Source organism: Pleurodeles waltl, chromosome 1_1 (genome assembly GCF_031143425.1).
Source record: "Pleurodeles waltl isolate 20211129_DDA chromosome 1_1, aPleWal1.hap1.20221129, whole genome shotgun sequence".
In the NCBI taxonomy this organism is placed as follows: Eukaryota; Metazoa; Chordata; class Amphibia; order Caudata; family Salamandridae; genus Pleurodeles; species Pleurodeles waltl.
Window position 1 is genome coordinate 505,679,548 of NC_090436.1, and position 27,900 is coordinate 505,707,447.

Below are 27,900 nucleotides of genomic sequence, written 5' to 3' on the forward strand. Positions count from 1 at the left end.
GTCAACAAGATGTGTTGCTAGTGACTGAAGCAAGTCAGTCTGTAGTTTTATCTTACTGGATTGCCAGCGAAGAGCCCTAGCTATTGTATCCTTCAAGGCCCTTATATCCATCAGAATAGAGATCTTTGGAGAGACTGGATCTGAGCCTGAAATATTGTTTACCCTCGCCATCCAAATATTGGGCTTTGACTGAGCGTGTGATCTATTTGGGCCTCAATAGATGCAAAAAAAAAGCAGTCTGAGAAGTTACCCATTTGATGGTCAGTGATGCTCTCCCGTCTGGCCTTTGATGCAAAGATTGTTGGCCAATTTAATGCAATAGAATGTTTAACACTTGTGGGCAATAATGTGGCTGGGGGGCCTCCCTTGATTGTTAGGATGATGAACTTGGGCTGCTACCATGATTTTATTAGCTTTAGGATCTGTATTTAGGCCGCCAGCTCCACAAATGCCAGTGTTTGATGCAACCTTCTAGCTCCCTTTTGACCTTGTGGGAACTTGGTCTAGTAGCCGTGAGGGTGAACAAGGCACTCAGCGGTGGTTGCCGGAGACATGATATATCTGCCACTAGCTCCTCATTTGTTAGCTTTGGACATGACTGTGAGCATTGATTATTAAAACCCACCGCCAATGATAGATTATGGCTAATGTTGTGAAGGATGGTTGCTGGGGAGCGGGAAGACCCTGGGCCAATAAGGTCTGATACGCGGGCTACGTCATCTAAGGTAAGATTTGAGGGCTCACTGGTAACCCAAAAGTAACTCCTTATCGACTCTTTGGTGGAACAGGTCACCCTCCCGCTGTGCTCTTGGAAGCCTTGCCCTTGTTCTGCTCTACTCCCTTCTTTTGTGGTGATGTATCCGGTTCCAGCCCTGCTTATTTCCTATTGGGCTGGGGTCATTTTCATCTTGCTATTGCCAGATAGACAGTTTCTTGTATACGCCTTGGAGAGAGTTATAGCAAATCCAAGGACCCCTGCCCTGTGCGGTATGGCTGGCAAGAGAAAGTTACTCATTGAAGCGCCACCTCACCTCCTACAGTACCCCAGGTACTAGGGCCCAGGCTACAAAAATGAGGGGCACGAGCACGCTGCAATTGCTGTTCTGAAGGAACTGCACGTTGGACTGACTTTTAGTGTTGCTGAGCTTTGAACTTCTGTGTTTCAGCAAATAATACTTGCTATTGCTCGGTGAAGGTGAACCAAGCTCTGCTGATACACTGGACAGCAAGGCAATGCAGGTGGGTGTGAGCTCACTAAGGTAAGTTCTCATCGGCCGCAAGTTTCACCCGGTCCTAGATGGGCCACTTCCACAAACTGGCGGCTTGAACCACCTGCAGCTGGGCCTAACCAACTGCCTTGTGCTCCCGCACTCCCACACTCCTGCCTACCCCTGCTGCCCCCTTACTTCCTGCCACTCACCCCGTGGCTTGCTGCTGGCTGCCTGATGGCCCCTCAGGCGAGACTGTGGCTACAGGTAGCTGCAGGTGGCTGCAGTTGATGAATCCCCAACTGGTATAACAGCCAGCTCCTTGCGTGGCCCTCACCGAAGTACCTAAGCGAGGCCTCGGCCCCCACTACAGTGTGGGCCCAGTGGGTGGCTGAAAACTGTTAGCTGTTGGTTATTCTGGCTGCTCCGTGGGGTAAGATTGCTGAAGCTGTGGCAGCCGGCTGGGACAATCGAGAGCAGAGCCAGGGCTGATGGGTCAGCGTCTCTCTCTCTCTTTCTCTCTCGAGCCGAGTGCGCATCACAGGAAGTCAAGTGTTCACAGGATTAGCTGATGGTGTACGGCTACTATTGTCCCTACAGGACTTCACAGAGTTGAGGGCTGGTACTGAGGCTGGTGAATCTAGGTTGATCATGAACTTCTCTTCTGCACTGCCCCATGAATTTTTACTGGCTTAGGCGCCCCACTTATGTTTCCAGATCTTATGCTGTACGTGTATTTGACTTTAAGTTGGACTAGCTGCTCGGAAGTTGGCAAGGCAATCAGACTGGGTGTGTAAGGTGAACAAATGGTCTCGTGGCAAAGAGCTTCTTAGGAGGTGCAAGCCGCACCAGAACGTATCCCAACCACTTCTGCACCAATCCTGGCTCAACCCTAGACTGCTGCCCCTATATGTTGCGTAACGCCCTCCGAAACCTGGCCTCGTGATGGAGTCAGCCTTGATCACTCGCCTCTGAGCAGTTTCCTTAGGGCTACTCTGTGCTTCTTGGCCCCCTGCTGGCTCCAGATGGGTGTGCTGGGGCTAACGCTGAGGACTGAGGGCTAAGGCTGGGGCTGAAGGCCCAAGTGCAGAATAACTGATGGTCTGGAGTGGGTGAAGATAGGCAGTGTGGGTAAATGCATGGCCTTCCCACCACTCACCACTCCCAGATGTCTCACCTGTAGCCAGCTCCTATATCTCTAATGTACCTCCTGGCTTCTCTGGTGCCCTGCTGTTGCTTTTTTGCTCTCTGCCAAGCACTGAGCCCTTCAATTTCCAACTTCCGGTTGCAGCCCTTGGACTGATAGCGCTGATGCCAGTGGTGTAGCTCAAGCGCTCTCCCTAAGGGGAGAATTTCAAATTGCTGATTCGTAAGAGTTTAATAAGATCTGCAGCTTAAACAGTTGGTGCCCACTGAACTCATATGGCCTATAATTGTATTAGTTGTGTCTTGCCTTCTATATATTTCTTTGCACGGTTAGAGTTAAGTCTCGTTGTAAACCACCCTTGAGGGTCTCTTCAGAAATTGATGAGCTGAAATTGGTGAGCAGGAGAGAGTAGGCCAGATTGCAAAGCCAGAGCAGGGAGCAAACAGCAGGGAGGAAGCCACCCCATGGACCTGGCCGGGTGGACTCTGCTCACCACTCACTCAACCCTTGGGAAATGCGCTACGCACCTCCCACACTCCTGGTCTAAGCTTCACACAGTCTTGCTCAGGAGAAGGATACTGGCACTCCACTACCCCCATTGACATCGCAGGATGAGGCCCTGGTGCCCCCCCAATTCTCCAGTGCACCTCTCACCTTATTCCAGATACGTTGGTGCTAACTGTGGTGGGCAGGGCCTCAAAATTCCCCGTGCACCATCAACCAACGACGATTCAGCCTCAGGGAGAGAGGAACGTCATTTGGCTACCTGGCTGCCAGGCTGATGCTTTGCCCACACCCTCGTCCACGCCTAGGGTCAGGCTTCCAGTTTCTGATGCCAAAGACCTGTCAGAACCCCCTACTCTGTTTGGAAATACAGTGGTAAGGGTGCGGAGGGCAAAAGGGAAGCATTCAGCGGGCATGGCAAGACAGCATGGGAGTGGAGTAAATCTGGCTGTAAAACTCTGCGGTAGAGCTCCACAGCATCCCTCCTTCCAACAGCAGCGCCGACAGCTGCAGCAGTAGGTGGTGCAGAACAGGATGTCTCAGCATCACATTGACTTCTGCAGTCACCATCTGACCTCTCTCTATGACAAGGTGAGAGCAAACAATGCTCTTCCCTGCCAGAACACTTTTCCCTTTCCCTTCCCTTGACTTCCATCCAGACCCTTACCCTCCACCCCCACCCTGCACCCTCTTTACCACCTTTGGAGGATAGGCAGAACATGGGACTTCTACAACTCTTGAAATAGGGAATACAGTCAGAAGTTTGTATGGAAATTCTGTGCCAACACAATTATTCCCCATTCAAGGTGTCTAAATCTTGATTGCACAGTCCTGGTGAGGTGTTACCACTGTGCACTAGTATTTAGGGGTTGTATCCCACCAATACCATGTAACTCGTAACTGATATAATTTCCACCTTTGCGTAGTAGATACCCCCAATATGGCCAAAGTTGCCAACATAGTTTCTGAAATATCAGTGTGTCATGGACATCCACAATATACCCAAAATTACCATTATTGTGGCAGGGCGAATATTATGCCAAGGCTTTGCTTCATTGTGCATTGTATATCCACAATATGGTTCGATTTGCCAACATTTTTCCAGGGTCCATATTTTACCAAAGAATGGTATCCTACATTAGATGTCCTCATGAAATAGCACCATTTTGTCAGGGCAAGCATATTACAGTGGGTATTCGATGGATGCCCACAACTTGGCAAGAACAACAAACATTGTGACAGGACCAGCATTCATGCTGTGGGACAGTATAACTGCCTCTAGACATATTGCTTACAGCTCTATTGGCTTCACAATGCTGGTTGTGCTGGACATGGTATAATCAGAGTCATAACCAATAGGCAGAGGTTAAGTCACCATAATGTTTAGATGGTTTTCTATCTCGAGAAGAAGATCCGCAGGGTAGCATCAACAACCAAAGATGAAACGTCTCCTGTCAATGTATTATGAAGGGCTAACCATTCGATGAACAAATAAAACCGTAACATGAGTCTTCCTCGCCTCTTTCTTGTCCTTGACTTGTGCGTTTTTTAATTGTAAGCCCTGACTGAGGAACACGCCAACAAATAACCTATCCTGGTGCATCATTCACAACTGTAAAACCAGATGCATCATGCACTTGGAGTGATACAAACGTATTAATTAATAAACAGATGTATATACTGTGGCTTCGTATGTGTAATGCTGCAACATGTAGGCTGCTTCTGAGTGCAAAGCGGGAAATCAATAGAACAAAAGTATTGAGAAGTACAAGGGGATAAAGACTAGAGAAGATGAGTATAGAAGCACTCACACTATGGCTTTCACTTCACTGATAGCTGCCTCTGAATCCAGGATTACGTGAACGATGTTTATTATTGAAAATATATGGAAGGAACATATTATGGACCATTCAAAGTGGGTTGATGAGTTGGCGCTAGATGAATACGTGGCTGTGATTATGAATGTGTAAATAAGATATTTTATATCTTAGTTATGCATTATAGCAGTTTGGCAAGCCATGCTTTCAGGTGTAGAAAATATTATGTGTACCAGATTTTTTATCGAAACTGCCCTCCTGTTTGATCAAGACTCTTGTGCTGTCATTGTGAGTGGCCTATTAATTCCGCAGGGGCTGGTAACCTGAGTTATAGCCCCATCAGAATTATGAGATCTATGGGAACCCTTAACTTTTTTTTTTATAAACAGTTTTTATTATTTTCAAAAGGAAAAGGGGAAAAGGAGAAATGTACAAAGCAAAAGACACATGTATCTTATGAAGTTCCGTCATCATCTCATCTTAAATATTAACAATCAACAACACTACTGGCCATGAAGCTGGCAACAGTTCTGGCAACAATCAGGTCTCATTACAACATTACTAGTTATGTGATCCTTCTGGTCTATGTCAATAATTCCAACCTTCGTCCAAAATCTCAAGCCGAAAGTCCTGCCTAAAATTGGAAATTAATTCCCAGTAGCTCCCTGTTTCTTAGTGGACTCTGGGGGTCTGACTCGTAAGGGGCTGGGATCTGTATCTCCTTCAATAGGGAAAATTCCACTCATTTAGCAGGATTTTGACTATTTTTATAGTGACTTGTTAATTTTCAATAGTTACTAGAGGAGTAATCAAGTAACGAATAATGAACATTTTTTTCTCTCACGCCCATAATGTTAACCCCACCTGATCTGGACATTGACAACATATCTTTAAAAACACAGAAAAATAAGGTGTTTGCAGTGGCGGCTGCTGCCAGTAAGGCTTGGTGGGGCAGCGCTCAGAGCTGGTGGGAGGGATGGGGGAATAATAAAAATTTAAAAAAAGACTAACCTGCCACTGCCAGCCTGCCTCCACGTTCATCTGCTCCCGCAACCTTGGTGCTTCTCTGCTTGCTCCCCTCCCCGCCCAATCTGAACACTTCTCTCATGCTGTTGCCCAGCATGAGAGAAGCGCCAGGATTGGCCTGAGTGGGCTGAAACACTGCTTATTTAGGGACAGGGAGCCTGCGCTGGTTCTCCACCCGGTTATGCAACACAGCTCGGGTGAAGAGTTCTAAGGGCGTATGTCGGTTTGGCCAGCCAAAGACGAGCGGCCAAACCAACACGCGCACTTATGGTGTACTCACTACTCCTCCTCCCTGCTGATGACGCAGAGGAGGGCCCCGTCCCGCCCTAGACTAGGCAGACTGCCTAGGTGGAAAAAGAAAATGATAATAAAATACTTTTATTATCATTTTATTTTTCTGCTTTTTGCTGACTTTCAGCAGTGGTGCGACGCACTTCTGCCATATCGGAGGGACACCCCTGGGCGTTTGTATAAAATAGGTTTGTCTTCATGGACCAATGCATTATAACAATCATTTTGTTGACGTATTAAAGAGAAAATATAAAATAGAAAAAAGTTTTGTGATGTGCCATTGATGAGTGTTTAAGATTCCTCTCCACCTGTCTCTAAAAATAGCACATCGTTAACTAATTACACTCATAGGAAAACCACTCCCTGTCATACAGTTGCAGCAAGAATGATTTTAAAGTCCATTTGTTGAGGTTGTGTTTTGTTTTGCTTGGTCCTTTCTAGGGGAATAAGGAGCAGTTTTGTTTAAAATGGCAAAGGCATCAAATTTGGTTGGGTTCCTATGAAAGTACTCAGTATTCTTTCTGTTACTCTGAGTACTCACATAATCAGTTTTTTTAGATATTTTTAGTAATGGTTTGGCACGCGAAGTATTTTTACTTGGTTGTCACAAGCAGTGTTCTTAAAACCTTTGAGCAAATGACCATATCACATTCCTAACTCCACGGATGCGCCTTCAAGGCATTTGCGAAGTGCAGATAGAATAGATTTAAGTCCCGTCCTGTTTGCAGTGGCTAGACAAACAGCTGGCATTTGCAGGAATAATTACGTTTTCCTCCTCCTTTGGCGGTTTTGGAGCTGAATTCCGGCAAACATTTGAGTACATGCATTAGAGTGTAGTCATGGTGACCTATTCTTATGTTTGTGTTCCAGTTTCTGCCTATACGTTTGACCCTATAGATTCAATGACCTTTGTTGCTTGTTCCAGCTGGACGAGACGTATTGTGTGGTGCTCAGCAGTCACAGCGAGTCGCCAAGCACGCTGGGAGAGTCCACCAGAGTCAATATAACAATCGTGAAGAACGATGACCCGCACGGAGTGATTGAGTTTAGTGCTGATGGCCTGAAAGTGGCAATCAGTGAAAGTAAAGATGAGGAGAAATTTTCAGGTAACACCGTCACTTCCTTTTATCCATCATTCAGTAGCAACCCGTTCCAGTTAATGCACATTTATATCGTGGATTGTTCAGCAATTGTAGCAGAATGTTTTGTGACGCCCATGAGAAGACATTATGGGCACACCTGTCCCAAGACGTGAATAACACATCAAAAGTACCCAGCCGATCAAAACAAGAGAGTAGATGGCGTGCGTTAGTTCTGGTTGCAAAATGTTATACACCTTTGTTACTTTGTTGCCCTACTTAATGTCTGATCAAGGGGTATCTAGCAATGTACCATTGTTTGTAATACCCATTCATGGCAATGAATATCGTCACAAAGTAACATGTTCTGTCTATGCGCAGCCGGTAAATTGTATGAAATTATAGAGTTGTGTTTGAGCAAATAAGAAATAATTAGTTATTAGCCTACTGGGAAACACAACACACAAGTCACACCACCGATTAAATAACTGTTTCGAAATCGTTTCACAAATATAACCATTTTAAAGTTTTAAACATGCATACACCCACACTTCGTAAACTCTCATTGTACTGCGATGCTTCTTTCCTAAGTATTGCCATCATCTTCCAGCATCTGAACTGCCTAGCTATAACAATGAGACACAGGCAAGTGAAACGCTACAATTAACCCAAGTTCGCAAAATTCTTTAATCTGTTCAGTCGTTTAGTCACAAGGGCAAATTTTAATTCACGCTTTTGTGCTCATTATCAGTTATATTTTGACTTCACTGGGACAGATTAGTAAAACTTTTAGTACACCTACTCATTACATCAGCAAATGGAATTTACGTGGTTAAAATCCCATTCCTTATCAATCAGAAATCAGGAATTATGGGATTTCGCCCATTTAAAATTAGTTTGTTCACATTTAAAATTAAGTAAGCAACTCTTTAAAATGTTTTTTTTTCATTTCAAGTACAACTACTTCTCTGGTTGTTTCTGTATACTTCAAAATGGCTTACTTCACCTTCTTGACTGTCATTGATTCAGTTTATAAGTCCAATCGGACATCAACCCAAAGTCAATAAGAGTCAAGGCAAACTTTTGCAATATGAATTTATAACTAGATAGTTTGGGCAAGTGTTTCTTCTTCAGAAGGGCTATTGGGATGGGTTTAATCCTTTCCGTTTTCTTAGAATACGCTGCGATGGACATTGTCTATGTGCAGCTGGCCATGCACAACCATCCGGGCCCTCGTTGCGTTATGAAAAGTGGATCCCCTTAAATATGCCTAGTTTCTAAAAATTAACCCATATAAACATATGATATGATGGTATTGTGATTTGAGTTCTGCCTTTTAAAGATGGTGTGACAGAGATTTCAGAGCTGTTCTCATGCATAATTCTAAACAACATTTGCATCTTTGTTGGTCTCAGTTTGTTTACCTTCTGTAGAAGCATCTGTTAGTTTAATTTCACCAAAGCCGCACGTATGGCTTTCTAAAGCTATTTCTTACAGCAAGTGATGAATATTCTTTTCCTTTTCAGCTCACTATGCCGTTGTAAGAAACCAAGGGCATTTTGGCGATGTTTCAATATCATGGGCCATTGAACCTGCCTTCACCAATGATATCTCGCCCTTGCAAGGGACCATTTTCTTTGACAATACGGAGTTTTCAAAAAATATCACAATTTACTCGCTGCCAGATGAGGTAAACAATCTTAGGACCAGTTTTGAGCAATATTGAGTAAATTCGCAACATTTGTTTTGTGGTCTAAGTGGGAAAGTGAAAAACAATTTGGTCAAGTGTGGAAGCCTGGGTTGATGTCAGGTTTTTTGGTTTCATAGTGTGTAATTCAGCCACTAGATGTACATTCTTCACTTCCCCAACACCCATCTTACAGCAGCCCATTCGCTCCCTCACACCACTACCATGTTTGCATTAATGTGGCCCTCGGTCACACCACAGACCAAACTTTTTGGCCCTTGGGAAAATATTTGCAGTACCCACGCTCTAGCCCATAAAGCTATCATAGACAGACTGAATATAGTGAGCTTTAATTTAAATCAGATTTTTCCCATTCCTTTTGTTTTGTACTGTTGGTGATAGCGTGCTTTGTTGCAGTTGTATTGCTTCTTTTCATTACTGTTTGTTTCTTGTCTGTTGTCCAACTTTTAAATCCAAAGTTTTCTACTGTAAAGCGCTCCGACACCTAGGGGTAAAATCTGCGCTATGTACAATTGCATGGATAAATAAATAAAAGCACGCTCCGAAATAGCCATGGCCAGTAGACAGCAAGACAGCTCAGCGATGAATGTGTCTGCCACCGAGATCCTCTGTAAGTCACTGGTTCCCTGTTTAGTGCTTCATCTTTGACATGTAGTGGGTCTCACATTTGCTTGAGTTAGAGCTATTGGTGTTGTAAATTCCCAACTGGACTTTTCTTGCCACATAAATTGGTCAATGCTACCTCATAATTTGGTCTTTTCCTGACACATAATTCTAGTGGCCCTGCATATAACTAAAGCACGTCTGTTTACCTTCTTCCTTATTGCTGCCCACACCTCCCTAGAATCAAGACTTCAATGGATACAAAGTATTAGTGGTTAATGTGCCCAGAGCAAGGACATTTTCTTTTTGTCTTATTTACTATTTGTCTTGTCCTGCTTGTCACCAACCAACCCAAGTATCCAAAAGCGTTTTATATGCACGAAACACAGCTCTCTATGTTTGAACCAAATCGAAATGCACCATACAAATTCCCCAGTCAGTATACAATAGAACGTGCCAACACCCCCCAACTCACCTCTAAAAAGCCCAAATTAGCCATCAGGAACCCAATAGCACTCTCCTCCCAACATCATCCACTAAGTAAAACATTTCAATTTCAACTTTAATTTGCCATTGTGAAATAGAACACAAAATACATTATTCTGATAATTTCATGCAAGTACGAGAAACCCATAACAATATACTTGGCAGAGGGCTGCCAATGTTATCCTTCCGAAATACACAAATACATCTTAGAGATGTTCAGATAAAGTCATCTTAACCATAGTACCACCAAAAGCACACAACATTGCATCATATGTTTATCTCTAGCTAGAAAATTCCAAGAAAAAACAAAGCTTAACAGGCTAGGAAACAGGTAATTGGTCATTCAGGACAACGAAAAAAAACAGGAAAGCCCTTTTGCACGCCAATCCATTGACATAATAAACAAGAAATAACTATAAATAGATGTAACTTATTTCACTCTCAAATTAACCAGCATTAACCATTAGTACACTAAGCAATTCTCAACTGTCTATCCTAACATGTAACGTACAGCTAATGAATGGGAAATCAAGAACTGTACAGTAAGGGAATAACATTTAGTAAAGTGGTATGTTGCCACACAATGTGATGACTTAGCATATGTCTCCTCGCAACACAGGGCCTGAAACTTTGTACATCAGCAAGAACACTTCATTAATCCTACAAAGACAGAGAGAAAGATGTATGTGATGCGAATGACATCCATCAAAGTTATCCTATATAGGTTTGTAAAAGGGGTCCTTTGGCATTGAAATGCTCATCAAATCAGACCTTTCCATTTGAATTAAACGGGATATACTTTTAAGGGAGAAGAAAGAGTTTAGCCATTTCGTTCTACTTGTGCATATTTTAGTCACATCGGCATGATGAATGCCTGTATACCAAGTCTAAGAAGTGGTCTGCGGGGATGGAGTGGGCTGCTACTATGGACAACACCTACCACCGTTTACTGCTGACAATGTTGCCTCTGCTTCCTTAATTAAGAGCAGGAAAGCAACAAAACGTAAGAAATTGGACCCAAACAGCTGCATCTGGTATCGCCCTGCTCAGCCACTACTCTCCCCAAAATCTCCAAATAAAGACAACCTCCCCCCCAAAAAATATTTCTTTTCTAACAGTACAGAAAGACCCTCGGCTGCTATGCAGCTGCTCTCGGGTTACTGGTCATTTATTGGTCGCCAAAAAGGCATGCCCTCAATATTTGTGCTGTCGGTTACAAGTCACTGTTAGCAGGTCTTTCGGTGAAAAAAAAGCAGCAATGTCTACAACTCCCTGAAAACGTTTTCTTTTCATATGGAAAACCAGAGGCTGAAAAAGTGTCCTAGAGCCATGGAGCCAGATTGAAACAGTTGCACGAGGGAGCAGCACAGACATGCTACCCGCGCAACACTGGGCACTAATGCAATCACAGAACCTGTGTAGCTTGATTAGCGAAAGTAATTCACCGCTTCTAATTCCTGACACACTGTAATGGCATCATGTGAGAAATCAGCAGGGCCTGGTAAACAAATATTGTGGTTGTACATAGGCCATTCCTTCCCACCCGAAATAATGTTGGTGTTTATATTGCACTTCGGAACCAGTAAGAATTCTGAAAGCACTAAGGACTACTGAGTTTAATTATTTTACCTGACTCGTATTAAACTGTGACAAACACAGGCACTTTAACAATATTGCGAACAAGAAGGTGTATTTACAATGTATCTCACATAACCTTGGCAGTTAACAACTGTGTGCTGGTGCCTTGCCCCTTGGAACGGGCTTTAAACCATCCACATCGAATCTTCGATGTATGGTAAGTGTAAGGGTGGCAGCCGACCTCCGTCCCCCATGGAGCTCTGAGTGTGGAACCTGAGGGACTCCAAACTGCAGAGCGGAGGGTGACGAAGGGGCTAACTGCCCAAAGCGTGACACTTACCGCCCTCTTAGCAGCCCCGGGTGGCAGTACTGCACCCGAGGTAGGCTGTTGAAGCACAAGAAGACTAATCTGCTTGTTCTCTTTGCTTGCAAGGTGCTCAGGAGGGAGGGGGAGGGCCTGAGGGGGCAGCAGAAGGCAGCGCACAGTGGTTAGGAAACAGCCCGGGTGGCTCTAGACAGTAGAAAGCACCTGCGCAGAGTATTAAGACCCGTCAGACCTAGGCAGTCTTCATAAAGAGTATACTTTATAGCGTACATGCAGATCATAATGGTCACCAACGATTTGCTGATGCCTCAGGCATAGGAGTTGTCAAAACTACCCAACAAGCATTTTAAATGCCAATGGTGTCGCGTTTGCTCGAGTTAGAGCTATTATTGTTGTAAACTAGAGGACGCCTGGCAATGTATATGTGCAGCGCGGCCGCCGCAAATCTCAAGGGAAGGTTGGTGGTGGGTGTGGATGAGGACGGGGGAAATTTACAACAAGCATTTGGAATGCAATAGTCTCCTGTTTGCTCGAGTTAGAGCCCATAGTGTTGTAAATTACTGACTGGGCTTTTATTGCCACACAGACTGATAATAACAAGAGGAAGAGAGCGAGAGCGAGCTGGTCCTGGAAAAGCCCCCCTCTGATGTTGGTTTATGTTTACAGAGGGAGCTGGTGGGGAGGAGGGACTGAACACACACACCCACAGTGCAAGGCAAACAGGCCAATACTGAAAGAAAAAGTCCCCTTCAGAAGAGATAAACAGGATATAGCGTAATTACACAGTACTTTGTGCTGCTCCCAAAGTGAAAAAAGGCAGGACAAAGAGGCAGAACTGACCACTAGCAAGCAAGGATTTTTGAAGGACACTGCATCTAACAAATCAAAATGCTGGAACTCACTCTACTGTATACTTTAGTATACAGCAGGCCGAACGCTAAAGCTCGACCTAAAAAACCATCTGCATCAGTCAAAAATAGAAATTAGGGTGACTATACAAAAAGAGGCATGCCCTTACAGTAGTTATCAATGCACTTCAGGCATTATCATATATTAGATAACAGAACAAACATTCAACTTCCAATCAGACTAAGCATCTATTCATAACATTGTGAAGTCAAAGGACATCTAAGGACTATAGTGCTTTACTACATAAATGAACATCATTTTTATCAAATCTACAGGAAAAAGTGGAAAAAGTACTGTATAAATTTACATTAATTTTATTTTTAAAAAGCACACTGAGCTCTGTTGGCTTATCAAATATGTGGTAATACTATTAAGAAGTTTTTTCCTATAGTTTATTAGTGATGTCATATATGATATAATCAGTGACTCAGTCTGTTATGTCACCTGTAATGTCATGTGTGAAGCCATGTGTGTATATGAAATGTAGGTGCTCAAAGGTTGTATAGCCAAGCCAACTATCCAGTTTTAACATGTTTGATGCTTTTGGTCATAGACAGACTGTCTACTCCACTCAGATTTTGATCAGAAATGTTGCATGGCTGGTTCCCACAAAACTGTCAACAAGATTTTGGTCAGTGACTTTCAACGATTTTGTAAAGGTATACCAATTTAGCCAATTGCAAAAGAAAAGGCTTTTACTTATATGAACATCTAAATGACCGAACCTCATTTCTGTAACAGTATGTTTAGTATTCCTTTTGTTTTTACCCCTGTATCACTAACAATATCCAAAAGAATAAACATCAGAAAAAATCTAAACATTTGAAAATCAATAACATTTATAAAGTGTCAATGTTCAGACTTTCTCTACTTCTTTTAAATTGTAGTACCACAGTCTAATGGTGCTTCTGTTGTGCCATGTCTTGCAAGGATTTAGCAAAATTGCCTCTGAGATGCCACAGCTTCACTAATAAGCTTCAGACATGAGCACTTGAACAGCAGTTAGTGCAAAATTAAACTAACTATTTTTAAAGTGGAGTTTTGTGTGCATTCTTTTAGACCTTGAGCCTACCATCTCTTTTTATCGTAGTGGCAGAAAGGAAAATAGCAAATGTTATTTGAGTGGTTTTACTTTTGTATTTATTTTACAGTGATATAGCATATACATCCTCCTTTAAGAAATTTGATTGGGAGCAGATCAGACAACAGCCACAGTCACTTTTACATGTCTGTGCTTCTGTCACTTAACCCTTGATTACTTACCTCCTTTGAAAATTCCTATTTGTACAAATATTATTACATATATATTCACTTGAATCAATTATATCTACCACAATCTGAGTAAACCAATTTGCTTCTTTATTAAAATATAGAAAATTCAGATTTTCCCTAAATTCATTCATAGATGATTACACGATCAGACGGGCTCAGTAGGGAGACGAGTTCAGTAGGGAGTATTGATGCAGGCCCAGGCCATGTGTTAGGAAATGAGTTACTGGGTGAGGTGAGTGAAACTATAGTCAAGCAGCAACCACCATCCTGGTCAGAGTGAAATCACAAGCAAACTTTAGATTAACTTGTGCTTAACCCCCTGGTAGCTTGGCACAAAAGCAGTCAGGCTTAACTTAGAGGCAATGTGTAAAGTATTTATGCAGCATACAAACAGTAATAAAGTGAAAAATCGAGTGCATTCTAATACATTATTTGACACCAAAACAACAAACATCTAATTAGTAGAACAGGAGTTATGAATTTTTAAAGATTGGAGAGAAAACTAGCACTTAAAAGATCAAAGCGCTGATATACGGTTCCTACTAAGATAATAGGACTGCATATTAGGATGACAGAACTTCAGCATGTGGGGAACTAAGTCCGTCCACACCATCAGAAACTGACGGCCCAATTCCTGGTTAGCCCACAGTGCCTAACCAGGTCCCTTAACCTTACCAGGGTGGAAGGTAATTGTGGCAACCTGAACATGATCTCACCCTTTTGGTGTATTATTTATGCATGCCCAGGCAAAACACGAGAGAGATACTAAATGAGTACCTTTATTGAAGCAATCGTAGTCTTGTACACAGAGAATGAGCTGCGATAATTAGGCAGATGAATCAAATCATAGTAACCAGCATTACGAACATGGTGAAGAGAATAAACAAACCATCAATGGTAAATGTTTTCTACATGTCCCTACATAACCCTCAGCCTATACTGAGAGAATAGTGGGTGTACCCTCTGCCTTTGCCAAATTTAAGAGGTTAGCTATAGCCGCCATACCTGTGGAACAGCATCAGGAGACAGCTTGTAGTACGGATGGCAATCCCTTGGAAAGCTGGTAGATTAGCGACAGCAGAGTTGCATTTTGAACACAGCATTTGTCCCAGGATGGTGACGCCGGAGTGGCTCTCTGCCCCTTCCAGGTCAGTGCATCCTTTATATAATCAATGTGGCACTATGTTAGAGGCACAGCTCTGATGCAGTGAAATGTCTAAGCATTAGAAGCTGTCCCTGAACAGGTAATGCAAGCATTGGCATATTATGTGCTGTGTTCCTAGTCTTGCACAGAATGTAATGATTACATGTTGAGAAAAGCTAAAACGAAACTAAAAAAGCAACGTGTTCAATATATTCCTAGAACAATATCATGCAAGCAAACTGTCTAAAATGTCACTTCTGAAAAAGCACTGCAGCTAAAATGTGTAAAACATGGAATATAAAACAAAGCTAAAAATGGGGAACCAACCTAGGTCCAGGAGGGCCTCACTACAGTGCCAACTGTGGACATCTAGTCTCACGTGACCATGTCAAAGTAAAAAAATATGGCTGAGCGTGATGGAGCACGATTCAGACACAAGGTGTGAATTGGGCCCAGTCAGCGCTTACATTTGGACTTAGAAGAATTTGTAAGACAAAATGTTCTTAGAAGGTTTTTAAAGGGGTAAGGCTGCAGGCGATGTCCGACGACGGAGCATCGTCATCGGGGAGCCTTGGGTCAAAGTCACGGTGAAGATTTCTACATTTGGACGTAGGCGCTTTTTTGGAAGTTGGAAATCTTCAGCAGGACAAGGTAGGAGGCTGTAGCCGAAGGCAGTCCCAGGGGCTCGGATACCCCTTTGTCAAAGGACCCCTGAACAGGATTTTTTGCTGCTGCGAAGAACATAGTGGGACCAGTCGTAAAGTCAGGCAATGGACCTTGGGTGGACAGGCGAGCAGGTTGGTCCCAGTCTCCTCCTGGTTCTCAGTGCAGTTTTTAGTCAAAAAGTTTCTGAGTCCTTAGTTTGGAATTTTGGCTATATGGACACATTTAGCACCACAACCAAGGGTCTAGGACTGGTGGGACATCACTTGGGGGTTCAGGACTCATTCAGACTGGACCCACATGTGGGTTCAAGATGGTGGGAGCCTTTTGTGTCCCTGTGACTCTGAACAGGAGGCCAGCAGACTAGCCCTTGGAGTCACTCTTGTAGTCCTGGGTTCAGGTGAAGTTGCAAAGCTCAAGACCAGGGCTGGCCTCTGAGGGTACAAGGCAGGCTCCAAACAGAAAAGCAGCACTTCGAAGTACAGCATAGCAGTCTTGGAGAGTGCACAGCAGGTCGCAGCAGCAACTTCAGGCAGTGGTCTGAGAGTCCTTCCACAGGTCCAGAAAGTGAGCCTCAAGAGTGGACAGGGATATGACAGCTACCTGAGCATTACTGAATACTGTATGTGTTGCTGGGATTGACAGCTATGTGTGACAAAAACACATATAATGAGACACTGATCCTATCCAACACTGACTGTAGAACCTTTTGCTTGCGCTGGAGTAAAAAAACACAACTTGACTGACATTAACAGTGTCTCACACAGGCTTGATAAATTGGATCAAGACGTTGACAGTCAGTGCAGCCATCCTTGTCCTTAATGGAGCATAAACTTCAGTAATACAATAATAGGCTGGAAAAAACAAGTGGTGTATTCCGAGCCTAGGGCAAACCTCACAAACTATTTATGAGACAAGTAGTTGGTGCTTTGTCATTACACTAGCCTGTGATGCAAAAAACATCCGCAAGTTTAGTCTCCTTTGATCATCAGAATGGGCCATTCTAACCAATGTTAATGGTATAGCAACAGTAAACAACTGCGCAAATGTATTTTGCATACACTGAAGTAGAGCAGTGCTAATGATGCTTACTAATGCAAATGTAATTAGCCTCAGGAGAAGAAAAATTAATTGGTCAATTTGGAGAGAAGAATAAATGTTAAAGGTTAACACTTGACTTCCTAATTGCTAAAGCTGAGTAAATATAGCATGAAAAAACAATTCAGATAGAGTTTTAAGACCACTTGCTAGCACTTGTCACCCTTCTCTGTACCAAAATGGACCCACTAAAGACACAAAATGTCTGGGTACATAACTTTAAAGGCACCCTCAGACCTGTTTCGTAAAATAAAAATGGTAGAAAAATGATTGCGCCCTAGAATTGGTCTTGATGCTACCACTATCAAACCTTTGATTTTCAAGGCTACCATGATCGCAGAAGCAGACTAAATGGTCCCACTTAATCAAAAAAGACAGATTTCTCCTCTTCGCATTGATTCTCAAAAAAATTACATGAGGGTGGAAAGTTTCTTACAGAAACACAGAGACTATGAAAAAAAACCTTATCTCTAAAACCGTCAAATCAAAGATCCAAACTGAAGGCCTACAAAAGTCACATAATAGAGGCTAAGGCATCCTTAATCAAATCTATCATCAATGTGGCCATAAAGCGCTGCAAGATGCTTTTCAAAATTGTGGAAAACCACACAAACCCCCATCTCACATGGCATTAAAGAGTCCAAAGAAAACAGTGAAATATTCTCAACCTTTTGTCTGAATGAAATAATAAAAATAATATTCTCTCACAAATGATATTCCTGAAATACCCTCCATTGCCTTAACCCACAAAACCTCAGTGGTCTGGCTTCATTCCAGGAGATAAGGCTAAGAGAATTGACAAAGACTATACAGATCTAAAATCATCTCTCATCTCAGACTCTATGCCATTCAAACTAATGAAGGATACCAGGCCACCCTCATGCCATACTGAACAAACTCTGTTCTTCCCTCAAATGTGGTATAGCCCCATATGTCTTAAAACTGGCCCAGTTACTACATGCCTAACAACCAGGAAGCAGATTCAGAAAAGAATCATAATTGTTGACCAGTTTCCAGTCTTTCTTTCCTAGCTAAAGTTTTGAAAGTTGCATTGCAAAACACTTAATGCTTTTTCACAATAAAAGTTTCCACCTGGATGATTTACAATTGGGCCTCTGATTTAGCTGAATGGAGTATGTATTGTTGCCTGTCCTAGACAGAAACAAATTATGCCTTATTATCTTTCTTGACTTGTCAGCTCTTTTTGATATTGTCAGTCATGCCACTCTCTGAAAAAACATCTACTGCAGATGGTAATCTGTGGCACATTGTTGAAGTGGTTTGAATCCTGCTGATCAAGTGCTTCCAACAAACAAAACTAGTGAACTTCTTATTGAACCTCTACCCCTTCAACGGGGAATCCCCCATGGTCTAGTCTTTCCTCCCATTTAAAAAAATATATATAGATGAAACCCCTTCGCTCCTTTTTAAATTGTCTCCTTTCCCCTCTTCTCTGATGTCACGTACCTGTATTTGTAAGTTGTCTCCCCAGAAGCAATTGTGGAAACAGCCAGTACCTTAAAAGCCCTTCAGTCCTGAATGTCTCATGACCACCGCAGACTGAAGCCTTTGAAATTAGTGTTCCTCCTCATCTCTCCCTTGAAATGCTACACTCTAGTTCAGGCTTGGCTGGATGCAAAAAACAAGCCAATGAATGTGTGGAATGCTAAATCGTTTGGCTCCACCCTCACCAAAAACCTAAGTATGCAGGCCAAAATTAAAAATCTAGGTAAAATTGCTCACCAACAAAATAGACTCTTAATAGGAATGACATCCATCTTTCTGTCTGACGACCTCAAATCAGTGGTACAAATCCTAGTACTCTCTATAACCTACCACAGCCTATTCATGCTGTCTGAAATTTTGGAAATTTACTTTGCTCCCTTAAAAGTAACTCTCAGTGCTCCAGTTTGCCTGATATCTAGCCATGTAGATCAGGCTGCGTCCCTTCAACTCTAAAACTTCAGGAAGTGGAACTAGAGACTTGAACTGCCTCGCATATTAGGACAATTAATTATTTTAGCACGCTCTAAAGAGAGCTCAAAGTCTTGCTCTTTCATCACCACTTCCAGCTGAAAATATCTACAGGGGGATCCCTCAACAGGTGTGCAGATAAAGAGTGGAATTTTGCTGTTTTAAACACTCAGGACCTGATTTGGAGTTTGGCACTCGACTACTGTCACAAACATTATGGATATTCTGTCCACCTTATTAGTGCAATAGCTTATAATGCATTTGTAATAAAGTGAACAGGATATCCGTCACGTTTGAAAAGGAGCACTGATCCACCACATTCTAAAGCATACCCTCTGTATTTTCAATATGTTATTCTGCACGTGTGAATGCAGACCAGAAAGCCTGAAGCCAAAATGTCTACACCCTCTAAAACATTTCCACTATAGCTCTTGACAGGTAGAAAATACGGCTCTGAAAACGCAACTACCTCCTGAATGTTCTCACGAAGAATGTCTTTTTGTGTTAATATCTTGTTCATTCCAATGACATATTTTTTTCTCATTTTTTTCCTGTAAAGCTCTCTGCTACCCCTAAGGCCTGGTTTGTGGTATACACATCCAGAGACGTTTTAAGACATGGGCAAAATGAGCACCTGCCCAGGGCCCCCACCTTCTAAGGGCCCACTGGGAAAGTTAATTTTTCTCTATTTGACCTCTGCTTGTTCTATTTCTCTCTCTAAATCTCTCTCTCCCCGCCTACCTGCCTCTATGTTTTACTCTGTCTCGCTAGCTAGTATCCTAGGTGAGGCGTCTTTCAACTGTTTTTTTTGTGACTATAAGAGCGTTTCATATATGATTTAATATTGCTTGGCATTATGATCACGCAGTCTGGAATTAGCAGGAAGTGAGTAATAAAATTCAAATTTACTCCATACAAGTGCCCCAAAGTATGTCTTGCCAGGGCCCCCAAAATCCTTAAAATGACACTGTAGAAATCTACAAATAGAAATTGTAAAGGAACACCTGCCTTTCAGGGGTTGTGGCAAGTAAATTAGACAATAGAGTGGTTGTGTTGGCAGTTTTCCACTGTCCCCCATGTAGAGTGCACAACTAAAATCAAAAACGCATGTACTCGCTTATTAAAGAAAGGGAATTGATGCTTAATATGAGTCTGCAATTTTTTTGCCCTAAAATTGAGCAGCTTGTACACATTTCCTCATCTTGTCAGTCTTTGTAAACCTAAACATTTCTCTAGGAATTTTTTTTTATGTCTTGAATAGATCCATGATACGACTACATGAAATATAACTGCAGAAGGAATTAAAGACAGCAGCATAAAGGGGCAGTGTTAGCATTTACATGCCAGGATGTAAATATTTATTTGTCATAACTACCGGGTAGGGACTTCTTTGTTAGCTGAAAACTAGGTTTTGATCGTGTTTTGATAGTTCTCACCTAAAGTATTATTTTCCCATTGCAGGTCCCCGAAGCTTTAGAAACGTTCACTATCACCCTGTATAATGCCACTGGGGGCGCTAGACTTGGAAATATAATCAGTGCTGACCTGCTAATAACAAAGAACGATGATCCAATGTATTTTGCAGGTTAGTTCGGTTTCTTTTTACTTTTCATACTCTATGTACATTTTTAGACATAAATTATGTGGAACTAGTACTAATTAAGAAAAAAGATGTAATGTGCAATTAAACATAATCATTCTCTTTAGTGTGATGTGTGTCAGTACCATATTGGACTGATGCTTTCAGCAGTGGACATTTTACTTGCAAACTCGTATATGATAGAAAATTATGTTATTGTTAAAGCATATATTTACTTTCTGGCACAAGAAATCACACGGAAAGAATAAGAACGATAAAAAAAAACGACGCTCATATATTGGCCAAGTCTCACCTGGAACAGAAGTTAAAGGGATGATTTGTAAGGAGAATAACATAATTTGACATTAAAAGGTGACTAAGAAGTTTATTTCACGTTTACTCGATTTGATTTAACATTCATATATAAATTTTATATGTTAGAATACTCTGCCTGCATAATACTTTACTTACTATGATAAGATAATTTTAGTCTGAAAACCAAAATCAAGCCTTGGAAAAAATAATAAACACGGTCACATATTACACCTTACATATCAACCTACGAGACTGACTCTCTCAAGACTTTTTGGAGAGAGGGGACATCTCTCTGCCGCCCTGCAAATAAAAGTTTAGAAAATGTAGGCTCAAAAGGTGCATATGCCAGCACATTCAAATATTGACTACAACACCGTCAGGTTTCTGAGGGAAACTAATAAACACCACAATATTTCAGGGCTACCACACTCCTCAGGGACAACATTTTCCAAAACAGAAAAACATACACAAGACCATAAGAAAGAAAGTATAAAACCGTAAATATACTACATAAAACACAAAAATTCAGTCCAAAGGAATAACGCTCATCAACATTCCTTTGTCAATTATGAATCCATCAAAGGTTACAATATCCATCATATGATGATTATTGTGCCAGTCTAACAGCAGTGTGGCTCACACACAACAGAGTACTGCTCAAATGTCAGCCTGTAACGTGTGATCACTAATGCCCATAAAGGCTATTGTTGCACGCTAGGACAAGATTCAGACCACCTGAATAAATCATTGACTCTGGCTGCTTGACTTGGTGCTCCCAGTAGTTGTATTGGTTTAGGGCACCTTTTATACAGGCCTGGGCTTAATACATTAGTGGTATCTACTAGGTTACAAGTACTGGCATGATGCTTAACCCCCATCAACAAAGCCCTCACCCCCATCTTCAACACCTCCATCGATACAGCCACTTTCCTTAGCCTGAAAAGATGCAGCTGTTGGCGCTCTCCTGGAGAAGCCATCCCATCCTAATCAGACAACTTCACGAGGCTGGCGTCCAAAGACCCACCCTCAAATGGATCTGTATCTTCCTTATGGGAAGAACATAAATAGTCAACCTTTCACCATACTCTTCAGAAGCCTGGAAACTCCTTTGTGGAGTCATCGCTCAGCCTGACCCCCTTCAACGTTTGCATGACACTGCTGGCAGACGTCATCCGTGTGCACAACATAGACAAACTCACCCACACTGATGAATCACAACTGATACTGTCCCTCTCAGACAAAATACCCAACACTGGAAACAACTTCAACGCATGCATGACAGAAGTGGCCACCAGGATAAAGCCTCAAACTCAACACAGACAAGAAAGTTGTGGGGATCTTTGGAAAAGATGCCTCGCCATGCGACTACACCCTGGTGGCCTACCGACCTCAGACCCACTCCCATCCCCAGCACACAAGCAGGAAACCTCTGGATCATCATTGACAGCAAACTTTATATGTCCGCCCAGGTCAACACCCTCACCATGGCCTGCTTCCACACGCTGAGGATGCTGAAAAAGAATCTCAAGTGGCTACCCACCAACACCATGAAAACTGTCCTCCTCACCATGAGCAGATTGAACTACAGGAGCACCCTGTATGCCAAAATCACCACCAACCCACTAAAAGACTTCAGAGAGTCCAGAATGGGCAGACTAGTCCTTAACCACCCATGCTGGTCTCACATCACCAACACCTAAAGGAGGTACACTGGCCCCCTACACTTAAGAATGCACAGTTCAAAATCCTTATTCACACATACAAAGCACTAAGCAACACAAGTCCTGCCTGTCGGAACAACTCCTATCTGAACAGCCTCGTGCAGTTCCACTAACTCACCAGGCACCTTCGCTTGGCCGTACTTTAACTTGCATACGTACTATTTATACACAAAAGCACAGCAGGAGACCGTGTTTTGTCATAAATCGGTCCTAAAGCGTGGAATGACCTCCCACACCAAAATACAGTCTCCTCAACACTATTTGAATTCTGCAAGAAGCTTAAGACATGGCTCTTTGAGTAAGGCCCCTCGAGGCCAGACCCACACACCTGCTAAGCATCAGGATACGCCACAGATGATTAAGTGCTAAAAAAATCTTCAGAACATAACAAGTATGACATGACATGCTAGTTTCAACATATTAAGGATAATATGCTGGTGGTATGATATGTTACTAGAGAACACTTCATCGATTATGCAATCCAGAAGAAACAAATTAAATAGTCCATGGTCACACCAACCCCTATGCATAGGATCCTACAAAGATCTCCTAAAATCAAAATCTGTTTACCTTCACAAAGTTACACAAACCACCTCAAAACAAAACATTGATGGAACTCTCAACACCAGTTGACAAGATGAATGATGTAACTCCGGCATTTAACGTAGTGTGTGTATCATAGAATAAATATGTTTCTTTCTAGATAACATAGCAACAATTCTGTCTGCAGCATTTTGCAGTATCTGAATTCTACTGACAAGCTTCATAAGAACCCCAAATATAGCAAATTTCAATTGTCCATCCTGGCCCAATTAAGGTTCTCCTCAAGATAGCCCTTTCACTTTTTTGCACTGATGGTTGAAATAAGTAACACAGTTACTTACACTGATTACAGTTCTTAGTCACCTTAGCTATTTGTTGCATATAGCTACACAGAGATCCAGGGTGACTAATAATGTTTTCCTCAAGTTGGAATTTGGGACATTTGTATAAATCACTTAATGATCAGAAACGCGTAGCTCATTAGGAAGAATGGCTGTTGATATCATGTTAATTGGTACGTAATGGATAGTTGTCATCCATTGTTTTGACAGGCATAAGTAGGGAGTTTCAAAACTAGACTGCCTAAATAAAAAATACATAGCCACATATTCAACCCATTTCATGTTTGTTATGTACCCTTTTGAAGCTCCTTGACATAAAAGATGGACCAGATATTTAATGAAGTTTAAAATGTAACCTTTATCTGATAGGCAACCAATGTAAAGGCCAAATTATTATGCTGTGTGGTCTTCTTAAGTTTGCACACACAGCAAAAATGAACTGTACAAGAATCTGGACAACGATGAATCCTTCTGTGAATTCCTGGCAGGCGTAAATGGATGTACTTTCCAGCTCGAAACATATCATAAGAGACTGCATTTTTTTTATGGAACCTTTTTTCATTTTTGGATCTACTGTTTGTTTGCTCTACCATGGGCCATTGCGCTTCTGTTTGGCTTCTTATGACTTTCTGGAATTTGAGTACTGAAGTAGCTTTACTTAGTTAAGTAAGCAATTAAAACAAAGTTTGTTTTCACTTAGATCTGGGGGCAAGCTTTTCTAATAACTTGAGGATTACAATTAGTGATGTTATGAGTTGTGCTATGGTTATACTATGTGAAGACTTTAAACAAGGCATGTTTGTGGTCTGAGCATGTTACTGAAATCTTTGGTTGATGAAAAATAACTCTTCATGCCTTCCCAAAATCTGATCAAGAATATATCTTGCAATATGGGTATATTGTTTAATATGTTATATACAGTTCATGTCTGTCCAGCAAGTACTAAGCCTTTGCATGATATAGACATTGAGCTACATGTTCAAGGTCTCCTACTACAATTAATAAGAATTGTTTCTATTGAATGTGGTCCTATTATCATAGATGTTCTTTATGAAGGCTGGGTCAGGGGTTACTTGTTGAAAAACAAGTAGAAATATTTACAGTGTGGACTGATACCTCACCCTACATTAATAGCATTTCAAATGTGCCCAGGATGTGGTCTGTAGTTCTTTAGTGACCACATAGTCTCTTGCGCCTGCAGCTTCCTTCCCAATTTGCAGATGTTAGAAATTGGGTCTCTGGTTGGCAGAGGTATGCACCCTTGTTCAACTATGGACCACAATCCTAGTCAGGGTAAGTCACAACACAACCCAAATTATCCTATGCCCACCCTCCGGTAGCTTGGCACAGAGCGGGCAGGCAGGACTTAGAAGGCAATGTGTAAAGTATTTGTGCAATAACTCATACAGTAACACAGTGAAAACACCACACAAATACACCATAGAGGTTTAGAAAAAATAGATAATATTTATCTAAATAAAGTAAGTGCAAAACAATGAAAATCCAATGTACAGAAGCAGAGAAATGAATTTTTAAAGATTAAATCCCACTAAAGTGCTTAGAAACACAATAGCTTCAACTGGGGCTATCACGGCGTCATTGATGGGGTTGTTCCCAATAGTCTGACATCACAAGCACCGGTCACGGAGTCGCATGGACCCCCAAGTACAGTACATTTGAAAACAAAGTAACAAAGACATTGCATGGAGTCGTGGAAGTGAGGCGTAGCTGGAGCGGCGTCAGACCCTTGCAGCATCCGGGGAGATGAGGAGTTCGTTCTGTACTGTGAGGCAGGGTTGGCAAGGTATCGGTTCTGTCCGGTTGCAAGGGGAGCTGGTGCAGTGTCGGCAGCAGGCGTCGGTTCCTGGCGACCCAGCGGGGTCGATGGATCCAGTCGGTCAAGACGTAATGTGTTGACTTCGCAGTGTTGCAATCGTACTTCGGGACATCAGCGGCGTTGTGGCGACATCGGACTTGCATTGCAAGCTGCAATTGTTGTGTGCAGTAAGGACCACGCAGCCGGAACAGGCCACGGCGCGGCGCTGGAGTCACTGAAGTCGGTCCTAGAGTTGCTGAAGTCGGTTAACTAGCCAGAAGCTAGTGGAGGAAATCTTTGCTGTCCGTGTGACTTCAGAACAGGAGGCAAGCTCAATCCAAGACCTTGGAGAGCACTTTTGGGGAAGGCAGAGCCCTTCCAGGAGAGTCAGAGGTCAGCAAGCAGCAGGGTAACAAGCAGGGCAACAGTCCTTCTCAGCAAAGTAGTCAAGATAAGTCATTTGAGCAGCCAGGCAGTCCCTCTGATAGAATTCAGGTGTGGATCCAGAAGTGTCTGATTTGGTGGGGTCAGAGACCTAGTTTATATACCCAAAAGTGCCATTGAAGTGGGGGAAACTTCAAAGAGTGGTTTTGAAGTGCACCAGTTCCCCTTTTAGCCCAGTCGTGTCTACCAGGATCCCTGTGGGGGGTTATCAGTCCTTTGTGTGAGGGCAGGCCACTGGCCTCTGAAATTTAATAGAGAGCCCATCCACCCTTCCTGCCCAGGGAGAACCATTCAGTATGCAGATGTGACTGAGTGTACTGTGTTTATGGCTGTCTGGGTGGAGTGCGCAAGGGGAGCTGCCAACCAGCACAGAACAGACATGAATTGGAGACAGGCTGTAAGACACAGATGGCAGTAAATGCAGAGAAATGCCCACTTTCTAAAAGTGGTATTTCTAAAATAGTAATATTAAATCCAACTTTACCAGTAAGCAGGATTTTCTATTACCATTCTGGCCATACTAAACATGACAGGGCTACTCCTTCCAGTTCATAATCTCCCTTTCAAAAGTATATGAAGGCAGCTCGAATGCTAGTCTATGAGAGGAGCAGGCCTCACAGTAGTGGAAAACAAATTTGTTTGTTTTTCACTACCAGGACATGTAAAACACATAAGTACATGTCCTACCTTTTACTTGCATAGCACCATGCCCTATGGGTTGCCTAGGGCCTACCTTCGGGGTGACATATGTAGAAAAAAGGGGAGTTTAAAGCTTGGCAAATAGTTTTAAATGCCAAGTCGAAGTTACAGTGAAACTGCACACACAGGCCTTGCAATGGCAGGCCTGAGACATGATTAAGGAGCTACTTATATGGGTGGCACAATCTGTGCTGTAGGCCCACTAGTAGCATTTAATTTATAGGCCCTAGGCACATGTAGTGCACTTTACTAGGGACGTACAAGTAAATTAAATATGCCAAGTGGGTATGAGCCAAAGTTATCATTTTTTAAGGAGGGAACATATGCACTTTAGCACCGGTTAGCAGTGGTAAAGTATCCAGAGTCCTAAAGCCAACAAAAATTAGGTTAAAAAAAGAGGAGGAGGAAGGCAAAAGATTTGGGGTTTCTCTATAGTTCAGCTATAGATTGTCATTGAGAGCTGATGGTGAGCCTTACCTGAATCATGCATGTTTCAATAAATTATCCATCCAATTATTCTTAACTTACCATGTTAATAGGTAATTTCATAATTTTTAAATAAGTTGTTGATTAGATGATAACGGGTCTCTGTTTTATTTATCTATCAAAAATGGAAATATTTTCAAAACAATTTTATCTACAAGCACTTCACTATGTATAATATTGAGGAAAAGATAACATTAAAAATGAGTCATAAAAACACGCAAATAAATTAACTTCAGGTACAGCAACACTGAGTTTATACACTACAACTTTATATCTCAATATATTATCTTCCTTATACATGTATACCATTTCTACATAGTCATGTATCTATACATTTATTACTTTACTCCTACTGTAGAAGAGAGAAACAAAAACAAAAAAAAAAACACTCACTCTCTCCAATGCATTACTCTGTCTCACCCTATACTTTTCTTAATATATCCTCTACCTCCACTCTCTGACTCATCCCAAACCTCATTCTATTACTGTGATCTCCAAAATAACCCTTTCTAGACTTCCCGCCTCTATCCCTCCTAGCTCACCCAAACCTCATTTTACCACTATGATTTCCCAAACAACCCTTTCTAAATTCTTGCCTAATGTACCCTTCCTTTGACTCATCAGAAATCTCATTTTACTACTGCAATCTCCCTAATGCATTTCTACAGGCTCTTCCCTCCTCCATCTCTCCTTTTTCCTCCTCCCAGTCCTCACTAATATGATCTCCAAATAACACTTTCTGAACTCTTCCCTCTTCTAACCCTCTGTTACTCCATTCAATCTAGCTAACAGACTTACGTGTCCACCACTCAAATTAACTCATATTTCCCTATACTAACCCGCCACTAATCCTTTTGGGATCTGGAATAGCGTGCTACTCGCCGAAAAGTGCTTAGAAGCCTCATCAGGGGTATTAAGCGCAATATAAATACAATTACAATAATTGGTTTAGGATAAATTAATGACATTGTTTGGGTGGCGGTCAAGAGTTGCTGAGTGTGCACGGTAAGAGAGATGATTATTTATAGTGATATCTTTGAATTGGTTTCCCAGTTGACTAATACCTGGTAGTTTAGGAATTTAACCCAAGAAGGTAAGATCTATAGATTTAAATTAGAATTAAG

General features: G+C 42.1%; 1 protein-coding gene across 1 annotated transcript in view; it reads left to right on the top strand.

The window, feature by feature from the left end:
* ADGRV1 (adhesion G protein-coupled receptor V1) overlaps window positions 1-27,900 on the top strand; it is a 2,003,619-nt gene that overhangs the window by 369,857 nt on the left and 1,605,862 nt on the right. Inside the window, exons 14-16 of the mRNA XM_069225272.1 lie at window positions 6,919-7,099; window positions 8,599-8,762; window positions 20,294-20,417. Of these exons, the coding sequence (XP_069081373.1) occupies window positions 6,919-7,099; window positions 8,599-8,762; window positions 20,294-20,417 (469 nt within the window). The remainder of the gene's footprint in view (window positions 1-6,918; window positions 7,100-8,598; window positions 8,763-20,293; window positions 20,418-27,900) is intronic.